Below are 11,704 nucleotides of genomic sequence, written 5' to 3'. Positions count from 1 at the left end.
GTAAACCTACTGTGTTGTAAAACATAAAAAAAAAAGTTCCACAAGCTTATTCGAAGTCATCTTACAATTAAATTTATTTATGGTATTGCATTTAGAGTGTGAATTATTCAATTTAGATAGTTTCAAAATAATTTAATAAATTGATATTTTTTTCTAATATATACAAAAGGTTTTTCAAGTTGATTGTTATGATAATAAAGTAATCTTTGGTCATCATAATAAGATTAATTTGTTTTACCTGAGGGAAAGCCAATTGAAAAGTGCCTTTAGAGAAATCAAGCTCAATAATGTTTAGCATGTCTAACAGTAGCCTTTCCACATCAATCAATTAAACGCGATTAATTAACTAATTAATCATAACGACAGTTAACCTTCTAATTAATTCTGTATGATGTCTCACTATCCCTGCTTCATTCATTGTTCATGACGCAGAGTCCATGCATGCACGACATGGTTAAACCCGGCCTATAAAACGCGCACTCGATCCCTTCCTCTTCTCCATCCTTTCACAGCATCAGCTGCATCATGGCTCGTCTTATCATCCTCCTTCCCTTCCTCCTCAATCTGCTAGTGCTGCTGCCGGTCGACTCCCGCCTCGATCCCGCAAAAGTCCCAACGATGTCCCTCGAAGTCGACGAACAAGACTCGATCCTGACGAGGTGGGCGTTGCTCGTCGCCGGGTCCTTCGGCTACGAGAACTACCGCCATCAGGTTAATTAATTAACCAATTTCATATTGTTCTTTAATTATATTATTATAGTAATTAATTACTCACACAAGTTTAATCCTTCAGGCTGACGTTTGCCACGCTTATCAAGTTCTGAAAAATGGCGGGCTCAAAGATGAAAACATCATCGTTTTCATGTACGATGACATCGCATATAACGAGAACAACCCTAGACCCGGAATCATCATCAACCAGCCCCAAGGGAAGGATGTATATGCCGGAGTTCCTAAGGTAATTGTGTTTCACTTAAAAAAAATTAAGCTTAAATTAATTCACCGTCAGGGTCTTTATTAAGGATGTCCAAGTAATATCATATTTTACGAGTCCAATAATATCAAAGTAAAAACATTAATTATTCATTTTCTAATTAATCTGAAGAGACACACTGCAATTAATCAATTTTCCAGGATTATGTTGGAGAAAATGCCAACGTGAACAACTTCTTTGCTGTCCTTCTCGGGAACAAAAGTGCACTGACCGGTGGGAGTGGAAAGGTCATTGACAGCGGCCCGGATGATCATATCTTCATTTATTACGCTGATCACGGCGGCCCTGGAGTTCTTGGTATAAATTTTTTGAGTAAATCTAGTTGGTCAGAATCTGGCTAGTTAGAATTTTCTATCGTCTAATCATAATATACGCATGTACATACATGTAATTAATATATGCATATGATATTACTAAAATACTTTTGTACATGCATGCATACATGAATTCTAGCTGATCAGATTCTGGCCATTTAACATTACCCTAAATTTTTAGCTAGAATCATTTATATACGTGTGCATGAATATTGAACTGATGCAGTTCTAAATTAGGTATGCCAACATCTCCCGACCTTTACGCCAATGATCTGAACGATGTCCTAAAGGAAAAACACGCTGCAAAGTCTTATAAAAGCATGGTAATTAGCTATTCGCTTTCAACTGTGTACCTGTATTTACCTCCCTCCATATCCGTAGGACCAATTCTAGGGGGCCGTTAGTTATAGCCTGACAGTGTAGCATTTGATCAGGTTATTTACATTGAAGCTTGCGATTCCGGGAGTATTTTCGAGGGATTTCTCCCGGAGAAGTTAAACATTTATGCTACCACAGCAGCCATGGCCACAGAGAGCAGTTACGCAACTTATTGTCCTTGGACGCACCCTGCCCTTCCTCCTGGTTATTCTGTATGTTTGGGAGATCTATACAGTGTTTCCTGGTTAGAGGACAGGTGAACTACCAAAGCATATTTAATTTCTCATATGAATTAATTAATCTTCATTTTAATTCTTTTTATTATTATTATCTAGTGATAAGAATGACATGGCCAAAGAGACTTTGGAACAACAATATAAGAAAGTAAGCACTCGAAGCTAGATATTATTATATATGATCATATTATTTTTTTTTTACTTTTGCTGTCTACTTAATTAATGGGCAGATTAAGAAAAGGACCTCAGTTAATGGCACATACAACGTAGGTTCGCATGTCATGCAATATGGGAATGTTCGAGAGTTGAGTTCAAAAAGACTCTATCTCTACATCGGTTATTCCAAGCCTCATCACAAGGGCAGTGCTGCTCATGCTTATCGTCAGGACTCCTTGCCCACGATTAATCAGGAACCGATCGACCAACGTGATGCCAGTCTAGTATTTTTCTGGCAAAATGTTGGTTTTAAGTTCTCTCCCCTAAATTTATTATTCCCCTTTTCGATCTTGAAATTAATTGTGTGTTTGTGTTTTCCCTACTCCTTGTTTCTGAAGTTCCAAAGGGCACCTGAAGGCTCTGCTCGGAGAATTGAAGCTCGGAAGCAGTTGGTCGAGGTGATGGAGCATCGGTCGCATGTCGATGATAGCATTCGGCTCGTCGGAAAGCTTCTTTTCGGAGACGATCGAGGTTTAGAAATACTAGACGCTGTCCGGCCGGCAGGCCAGCCTTTGGTGGATGATTGGTCTTGCCTTAAGTCGATGGTGAGTATCATCAACTAGTTCAATTTAACAATAATGATGTGCTATATATTGCATACTTTGTTTTTTTTTTTTTGGTTTTTGTTTTGAATTCTTGCTTTCAGGTTCGATCTTTCGAAAGATATTGTGGATCTCTGTCCCAGTATGGGATGAAACACATGAGAAAGTTTGCCAACATGTGCAATGCCGGCGTGAAGGCGGAAACAATGGTGAAGGTTTCGGCTGAAGTATGCCACACATTTCCCTCCAACGCTTGGAGCTCCCTTCGCAGGGGCTTTAGCGCATGATCGGAAACTTATTAAGATCTACCATGTTAACTTATTAAGTTACCTTCTACAATATGCATAATAATAAACTTAAAAGTTTGGCTACACACTTGAGATTAATTGTCATGCTGAAATCTAGTGATTAAATTCCTTGAAATGGACACAATAAGGTCGAGAATTCAACATGCAATGTTTAACATACTGAATTGCCTTTTCCAATTTGCATAATGGGAAACTTGAAAATTTGCCTCATATATCATTGAGATTGTTGTATGGAAATCTATTGATTTCACTCTTTGCAATCAGTACAATTAGATTTGTTAACATAATAAATACCTTCTACAATTTCAGCATACTCATTTGAGGTGAGTATGCTGAAATCTAACAAATGTCATTAATTATTACAATGACATTAATCATTGTTTTTTAATTTGTTGGGTCTGAGGTCAAGGGATTTAACATACACATTGGCATGCTAAATGCCCTTTGTAATTTGTGTAATAATAAATTTAAAATTTTAATGGTTGAACTCTCTGCAATGGACACAACAGGATTAGTTTTTTTTTAGAATGATAATTTTTTAATGCATGCCTATTTATTTTTTTTAAAAGTATGTAGGAGAGACTCCTATTCACAATTTATTTATTTAAATGAAAGAAATTTTCAAACTCAACCATTGCCTCAAAATATATAAACCCGAGCTAATAGTATTAAACCAAACCTTATAAAACACTTTTAGTAGCCTACAATCATACATATCAATTGTGAATCGAATGAGAAACCTAATCAAGTTTGATCAAATTAATATTGAATCCTCAAGTATTAAATACATTACTTAGAGAGACCATATCAAACCAATAAAAAACTATTTTTGTTGTTAGAAAAATTTACATGTTTGTTTGATTTACAATTTTCATGCTTATTTTTCTATTTAATTTATAACAATTAGATAAAAACTTAATTAAACTTGATTGACATTTGACCAACCTAGTACTAAGGTGGGACGAGATGATAGTACATTAAGGATTTAGGGAGTCAAGTAGGATAAGATGTACCCTACTTAGTCCACTTAGGTAAGTGGAATTAACCAAAACTATCTCGTCACATATTAGACTAGTTAGACTAGAGTTTTTCAAAAAAAAAAAAAATTAAGTGTATAATTTCTTTAAAAGACTTCATCTAAATTACATGTTAAAATCTCCCCCACTACTTGTCATTCATAATAATCACAACCTGTTTTCATGGCCGAATTAATCCATTAACTTATCCATCTCAACCACTAGCCCAAAATGCTTAAAATAGCAAAACTAACCTATTAATTCACTTATGAACTCCCTATTAGAAAGTTCATAAAATCCTAAAACTAGTTGTAACAATAATGCTATCTACTAATGTTTTGAATTCCTTGGGTCTAAGGTTTTGAGGTCCAACATGTTAATTAACTTAGTAAATACCTTCTGAAATTTGTACAATAACAAGCTTGAATATCGAAAACTACCAATTACAAAGTCTATGAGATCTAAAATAAAATTCTACAGCTTATTATAACAATGCTAACAGATATTTTTGAATCAGTTGGGTTTGAGGTCAGGGGTTCAACAAAACATGGTATTTTATCAAAGCTAACAACTCTGCTAAGAACAAAAAAAAATAGTAGCTTTACAGATAAAGGAACAAGAACAGGAACACCAGTTTGTTTACAGCTAAGAAGGCACCTTTACGCCTGTCCTTTTAGTCTGGCAGTTAACATAAATTTTGAATTGAGAAGGCGTCAGGTACACATGCAATGCCGGCAAAGAGGGACTAAGTACCAGGCTCCTCTTCCTTATTTATTTATTTTTTATAATTCAGGTTCCTCGATCGAAATGTTAGAGCATCAATCTCATCCATCCATCTGATGCTCGTTGCCATTCTCATCGAGCATCTTGCTGAGCAAGGAAAGATTTCGCTTTTTAAAAGCATCTTGTTAGCTCATCAAGCATTTTGATGGCAGGACTTTTACCCACATCACAATCTCTGACTCAACAAACCACTACGAATCACAAAAGAAAGAATCACGCCACTTTCAGAATATGAGAATCAAAACTAATATTCTTTAGCGTGAAATCGTGAAACAGGAAGCGATCACAAGAGCAACGGCTCGAATCGACAGATCAAGAACATCAACATGAAAGCTAGAAAATGAAACAGAAAATATAATCGATAGCGCATCAATCTCTGCAACAGAGGCGTCGTATCTACAGAGTCTCAATGCTAAGCGCACAGATCACAACCAACAACAACATTGTTAAAAGCAAACTCTAAAGAACATAAATCCGAGTGCCTAGAGGCGATCAGAACGAGAACCAGGGTCCGGATCCATCAACCGCGGAGGGATCCGACGAGGAGGAGGGCGGCCGAGGAAGCGAAAACGAAGACGGCCAGGGGCGGGGAGAGCGCGCCGGAAGAGGAGATGGGGCTGGGCGCGGGAGCGTCGGCGGCTAGGGCTCGGCCGCACAGGCACGCGGCGAAAACGGCGAGGAGGAGGAAGGAAGCAACGGAAATGTCTCTGAACGCGGCCATTGTTTGTGGAAGGCAGAGAAAGGGATGGTTTAGAGAGACGATCGGCCTGTACTACTATATATAGAAAAAGAAAAGTCCGACTCCAACAGCGGAGCTAGGTAATGACGGGCTTAAACCCGATTTGATCCGATTGAAAGCCAGCTGGCCACAGCTGTCTTGATAGACCCCGCGGAGCGTGAGTTCATTTTGTCTTTTATTTGGCCTTTAAAAAAATTAAAAAATTGTAGAGTAAATATCAAAATTTTACGTTCTTTATGGTTCACTAACGTTTCTTTTTCTAATTACTCGGGTGAAGGTTCATTCGAGGTCTCTTTCGATACCTTAATTGCATTTTTTTTAACGTGAATTCATGTTCTAAATGAATTCATGTTGAAAAAGTGTAATAAATTAAAGATTAGCATGGAATGAATGGGAAGAAATGTGTTTGTTGAAGTGTCTCCTTCAACATTTGTGTAAAGGTGATTACTGTGTGCCTCAACTGCTACTCTATTAGAAGTTGGGTCACCTGTTCTCTCTTGGTGCATGTGTTCTTCGATTAGGTATTCTTTAACGGCTCGTATAAGAACCTAATTCCAGTTAGGTTGTTCTTTTCAGACATCGTTTACTAGTGATAGTGATTACATATAAAATAATTGCTAAATCATTAAATTATTTCGCACGGATCATGACAATAATGTGAGCAACAATAAACGTTTGAGCATGAGTGTTTGTTTGTCAGCACCATGAGAGCCATGTTTGAGGTCAGGCATTGTCCACACAATAACAGCCAGTTAGGAGTCTTTAACGTATATGCATTTGCACGGAAAAGTAGACAAGTCTATGCAAGAAATTTGTTTGGGAGAGATTAAAGAACAGTGAGGCAACCCCAAAAGAAGCAGTGAGGATTTTCAACATCTTGTATTTCCTGATTTCAGAGATATGGCATGGATGTCAAACAAAGGTTGTCTTGCCAGCCCTCTCATGTTTTTTTACCTGAAAAAGAGTATCCCATCAAACTCAAAATCTAGGGTTTGCAAAAACATTAACCTCGATCAAATTGTATTTGAATTGAAGATTACCACTTTAAATGACGCTCTAAGATTGCTTATGCCAACTGGGCATTCTCCCTTCTCATCATACTCGACAAACTCCCCTTCTGATAGGTCCATCTCAAACCTTGCACCACTTGTCTAAATAGCACAACAATTCAATCATGAGATTCAAAAATTAACACAAAAATACATGAATCAATCATTCAATAAACAACCGTGCATCTTCATCTTAAAACTAAATACAATGTAATGCCCATTTTAATGCTTCTGTGGACAGTGGATTGCCACCTTCTGTTTGATTTTACACTCTTAATATGAATCAGAGTACAAAAGACATATAGCTCAAAAAATAACTTACAGTTTGGACTTTGGACAATAACATCTTATAGAAAAGCAATAAAGCCATTCAATTTCTTGGGCAAGAATAATCTATTTTTAACATGGGCATGACACTTTTCAATTTCATGTTCCAAATAATGTCCTTGTGCCAATTTAATTGAAACATTTGTTTTCATGCCTATGTTAAACAAAAATATGCAGGACGATGGAGTCAATCCTTGAATTCAATTGGCACGAGAACTGGAGAGATTTTAAGACCAAACTAACCACTTCTAAGGATACATAAAATTTGTTTGGAAAATGATTCCTCCCTTGTGGTTGGCTTAACTATGTTGTTTGATATGTTGGCAACAAAATTTAGATATTATGGATTTCATAAGTGAAACTAGTGTGTGAATAGTCATGCCGATTCAACTTAGGTATTGCACATAGGCTCGAGAAGCTCATGGACTCGATGATATCAAGTTGTGATAAACTCAAGAGGAGCTAGGTGGACTTGAGGCTTGTGGAAGCTCAGATCAAGTAGAGATAGAGCATGAGAAGAGCATGATGGATTAGATATTTAGAGGCTTGGATTGAGGTGTTGCTCAAATGACTCAAGGGCAGGGAGCCCCGATTGAGTAGAAAACCTATAGCCATGTGAATACTTTGTATTGTGATTATGTATGATGTGATATTGAGTTCATTTTTGGACAAATTATTGTAATTATAAGATTTAGCTTTTAGGTTCAATGTGTTACCTAAGGGAGTGTCATCTAGTCCCTAAAGAGTTTTTATAGGTTATCTTGAGGTTTCGACATGATACTTAGTGGTTGAAGGGTCAAACCGAGACGATCCTCAACTCCCATCTTTGAAGGGGTTTTTCCCCTTATGCATGAAATTTTCTCTACCAAGTTATAACTTAGTAAACAAAAACTATTCCTATTTCTGCATAAAGTTGTGTCGACCAAGTTATAAATTAGTTGACACACTTTGTGCAGATTTGCCTATTGAGGCTTACAACAATCCTATTTGGTAAAAGTCTCATCAAAGTCGTATGTTGGTGAAATCCCATTGGGGCCTCGTTTAATCTCTATTATTCACCCATTATTCTCGAATGTCAAAGGAAACACTAAGAGGCTGAGGCTTAGAAGCTTAAGCAAGGTTTCATCCATGAAGTTGAAAATCTCCTGGATAATATTCTCCCTTCTGCTTTTATCTACATCATCTTTAGGGAGAGGTGAAGAATATTTTGTTGTGAGTGAAATCCCATGTTGGGTCAAACTTATCAGAGCTTTTGGAAATCTCATTCGTTGGGGCAATCATTAGAGGTTTTATCCTAATTTTAAGACCATTACCTCTTGAAAATGGGTGGATTGGTGGAACTCTTTGGGATGATGCACTGAACAAGTCAGAGGTAGCATAGTAGAAGTGGGGTATTCAATCTATGTTATATTGTCTTATTATTGCATGCTTCTTTAGTTTATTTATTTCAGCTGCATATATTAAACATGACTTAATCACACACGCAATTGCTACTAACATTTATTGTTCAGTTTGTAATCATGCAAGGACCGATCAAAAAATGGGTGTTGTCTATTCACACTCCCTCTAGCCACTCATATCAATCCTACAAAATTTTCTCCTAAAATTAACTAGTTATTCAAATAAAAGAAATATGGGAAACACATTATTGAGAAAGGAAGATATCTATAAAAGGAAATTAAATTAATACAACTTCTCAAATTCAAGCAAAAATATTAGCAGTTGACACTATAAACTACGAAGTTTTATACAAAATAATTATGGATAATACTCACAGATTCTGCTTTCCATCCATTTCCAAAAGAGAAGTCAATTGGTTCAAATCCCCTACAGTCAAAGACCATCAACATGGCCTCACTCCCAGACTGACTTTGTTGAAGAGTCAAGGGTTCACCATGTCCAGGAAGCATCTGGATTGTTCCATCTCTTCCACAAAGTTTGCACTACAAGATAACCAATTGTAGTCATTTCACTCCACAATAATCCAATATGGAAAACCACATACAACATTTCAGTTGAAATTCGAAAAAAAATATTTCAAATGTCAAAATAAAGGAATCTTATGAATTTCTTAAGGCTACACAAAACAAACACTATTTTGCTCAAATGGAGTATCAATAGACAATAAATATTCAAGAATGGAACATAATTTCAGTTTATGTCAAATGTAAAGCATATATATCAAATTCACAGTAAGATATTTGAATGCAATTGCTAGTAAAAGTTTTATAACAGAATATCAGAACAAAGAGAATAGTCACAAAGCAAACATGTGCATGACATTATAAGGCCGTCCTAGGAGAATGTAATAATGAACTATTACACTTCCAAGTTAGACATGAATGGAATTTAGTTTTATGTAGAATAGAAGCTACACAGGGAAACTTTATCTAGTGTTATGTCATGCTTTAACAATCTAGAGGTTGCTAGGATTTTTCTTTTCTTTTTGATACTATAACTCAAAAATAATAACTATTATTTGTAGATTATACTCTTGTCAGTACAGTCAAATTTGTTGAAGAAATTGCATGCAAAGAGTAAAGTGACCAACTGCTACCATTACCATAAAACTTAAACACCTTATTACATGGAACTTCATTAACTGCAAAATTGGTTCTATTTAAAATTTCAGAATTTTTTTTAACTATTCATAGTGCTATTACAAAAAAACAAATCAAGATTTAAATTACTAAATTTATGTGCCTTGATCAACAACTCTAGTTGAAGCTACTAAATTTATATGCAAACAGATTTTACATGAGGTTATTGCACTTCTCAAGGAATCTTAACTAAATTGAACAGGAATTAAACCAAAATAGAAATGATCTATCCTTAATTTTTTAAGACCTTGAAAAAGAAAATGATAAACAATTAATTCCCCAAGAAGAATTACTTAAGATAAGCAATCACAAGTAGTACTGCACTCAGAAAAACGATTAAGCTACGAGCCTGTTATGGTTTCATCTCGTTTCTTCCCATTCCAAAACTTTCAAACTTCCCAGTTGGAAATGAGAATCCAATCAAGAGAAATTACCATTTTATCTAGACCTTGCCAAGCTTCCAGCATCTACTAGTTGTAGAACTGAGAGAAGTTAAACTAAATTTCATCTTTATTTCTTAATAACTTCTGTATTTTTATTATCTGCAAAGAAAAGGAATTGGCATTTTTATAAGAGAAAATTAACTGCAGCAGGTTGGATGGTCATGAAACCATCAGCCAAAATCCTACTTGTAGTAACTGGTTTGAGCTTGGAGTTAAAGCATTTGCTAAATTCGTAGCACTAATATTTTTCAAGAAATTTTCTTGCACTTGCAAAAACAAGGGGATCTAATATTTAAATTCTAAATCAATGGGCATCAACAAACCATGGCTTGGGTGTTCTGCATTCTGTTACTGCAACTGGCTTAGCTGCTCATTGGTGTTCAAATCATCATCCAGCAAAGGAAATTCAGGATCGTCATAGTAAATGAAATATGAACAGTAAAGTAACCTAAAATATATGTAACTGAAAACAAATCCGTTGATCACGTAGGCAGAAACAACAATCAAACTCTATCACTAATGGCTCTGCGAAACGATCGAACCAAATCATTCCTCTAACAGAGTGGAAAACAAGGAACCTTCTGAACCAGATTGGCTGTGCCTCTGCCCGTAGGAAGCTGAAATGAATCCGACAACGTCACGCACGCTTCCTTCTGACTCGTCTCCCCGCAATTCTCACACTTTACCTAGATTCAAGTGCAGAGAGGAAACCCTTGAGTCCGATCTAAAACGAGATATCGCCATTTAAGAAAAAGAAAAAGAAATAAGGGCGATCGGGGAGGAAAGAGACGGATACCTTAAAATAGTAAGCGTATTCGGGATCGCTGCAACCTCCTAGAGGTTGGAGATCGGTTAGATTCTCAAGCTCCGCCGTGACGCAGAGAGCGTAGAACACCATCGTCGCCGATAAGGGAAGAAAAGGAATGGGATTCCGGGATAGACGAAACCAGCAGCCGAGGGGAAAAAAAGTGACGGTAAATATTCAATATGCCCTCCTAATTATCTTGTTTTTCAAAATACCTTTAAATTTAAATCCATTTTATTCTAAATTGTATGCAGAGGAATTATAACACAAAATAAATTTATATTTTATTAGCGTATTAATGCTAATTTGTTAGCCTTTAAAATAAGAAAAAAAATAATTCTTCATTCTTTTATAATCCATTTTTTATTGTTTGCAATGCCTATACTAGCCTTCTATATATAAGTCCGACCATGGTACATGGTGCATGGTGTAAGAATTTTTTTTTCATTATCCTTTAACTTCTTAGCGGTCTTATAAGTTTCATATCATGATTTAACATCTTTCATATAATTTAAAGATAGATTGTGAGAGACATATAAAATATGAGTAATCATCTTTTACTATAATAATAATTATTGGATGGTCCTTAGGGCTATTGATCATTAGAGTAGAATTGTCAAATCAAAGAAGGATCTTGATGAAATTACGAGAAATACTCTCTCATGGGATGATTTACTCATTTTTCTATTTACATTTTTATAAATGATCTTGTAGGGTGACCAGAGTGAATATATGACCTTTTATCAAATAATAATTATCTGGCGCTAATTAAAAAAAATTGATTCATCTTAATTTTTAGGACTAAGGTGCGATAATAAGAAGCAATAAAAACTTCCTACAAGATTAAATCTCACCCGAGACATAAACATGAAGAGTTTGAACAACTTATGATGTTGATCACTCAATAGGACTCATCTATGTTTCTTGATTTATCTTTAATTGTTAGTGAAAAAT

General features: G+C 35.8%; 2 protein-coding genes across 2 annotated transcripts; one reads left to right on the top strand and one right to left on the bottom strand.

Moving 5' to 3' along the window:
• The first annotated feature begins 597 nt into the window (after positions 1-597).
• On the top strand, positions 598-2,967 carry LOC122032215 (vacuolar-processing enzyme gamma-isozyme-like). The gene is made up of 9 exons (XM_042591482.1): positions 598-711; positions 794-958; positions 1,135-1,291; positions 1,546-1,631; positions 1,743-1,942; positions 2,022-2,070; positions 2,153-2,380; positions 2,477-2,683; positions 2,785-2,967. The coding sequence occupies exons 1-9, from the start codon at positions 619-621 to the stop codon at positions 2,965-2,967; spliced, it is 1,368 nt and encodes a 455-aa protein (XP_042447416.1). The 5' UTR covers positions 598-618.
• Positions 2,968-6,184: 3,217 nt separating this feature from the next.
• On the bottom strand, positions 6,185-10,920 carry LOC122032466 (CXXC motif containing zinc binding protein-like). The gene is made up of 5 exons (XM_042591752.1): positions 10,742-10,920; positions 10,524-10,631; positions 8,678-8,845; positions 6,567-6,677; positions 6,185-6,480 (listed from the first exon to the last, which is right to left on the bottom strand). Exons 1-5 carry the CDS (start codon positions 10,841-10,843, stop codon positions 6,439-6,441), a joined length of 531 nt encoding a protein of 176 aa, XP_042447686.1. The 5' UTR covers positions 10,844-10,920; the 3' UTR covers positions 6,185-6,438.
• Between the last annotated feature and the right edge of the window lie 784 nt (positions 10,921-11,704).

Source organism: Zingiber officinale, chromosome 11A (assembly GCF_018446385.1).
Source record: "Zingiber officinale cultivar Zhangliang chromosome 11A, Zo_v1.1, whole genome shotgun sequence".
Classification (NCBI taxonomy): domain Eukaryota; kingdom Viridiplantae; phylum Streptophyta; class Magnoliopsida; order Zingiberales; family Zingiberaceae; genus Zingiber; species Zingiber officinale.
This window is presented reverse-complemented; position numbering and strand designations above follow the sequence as displayed.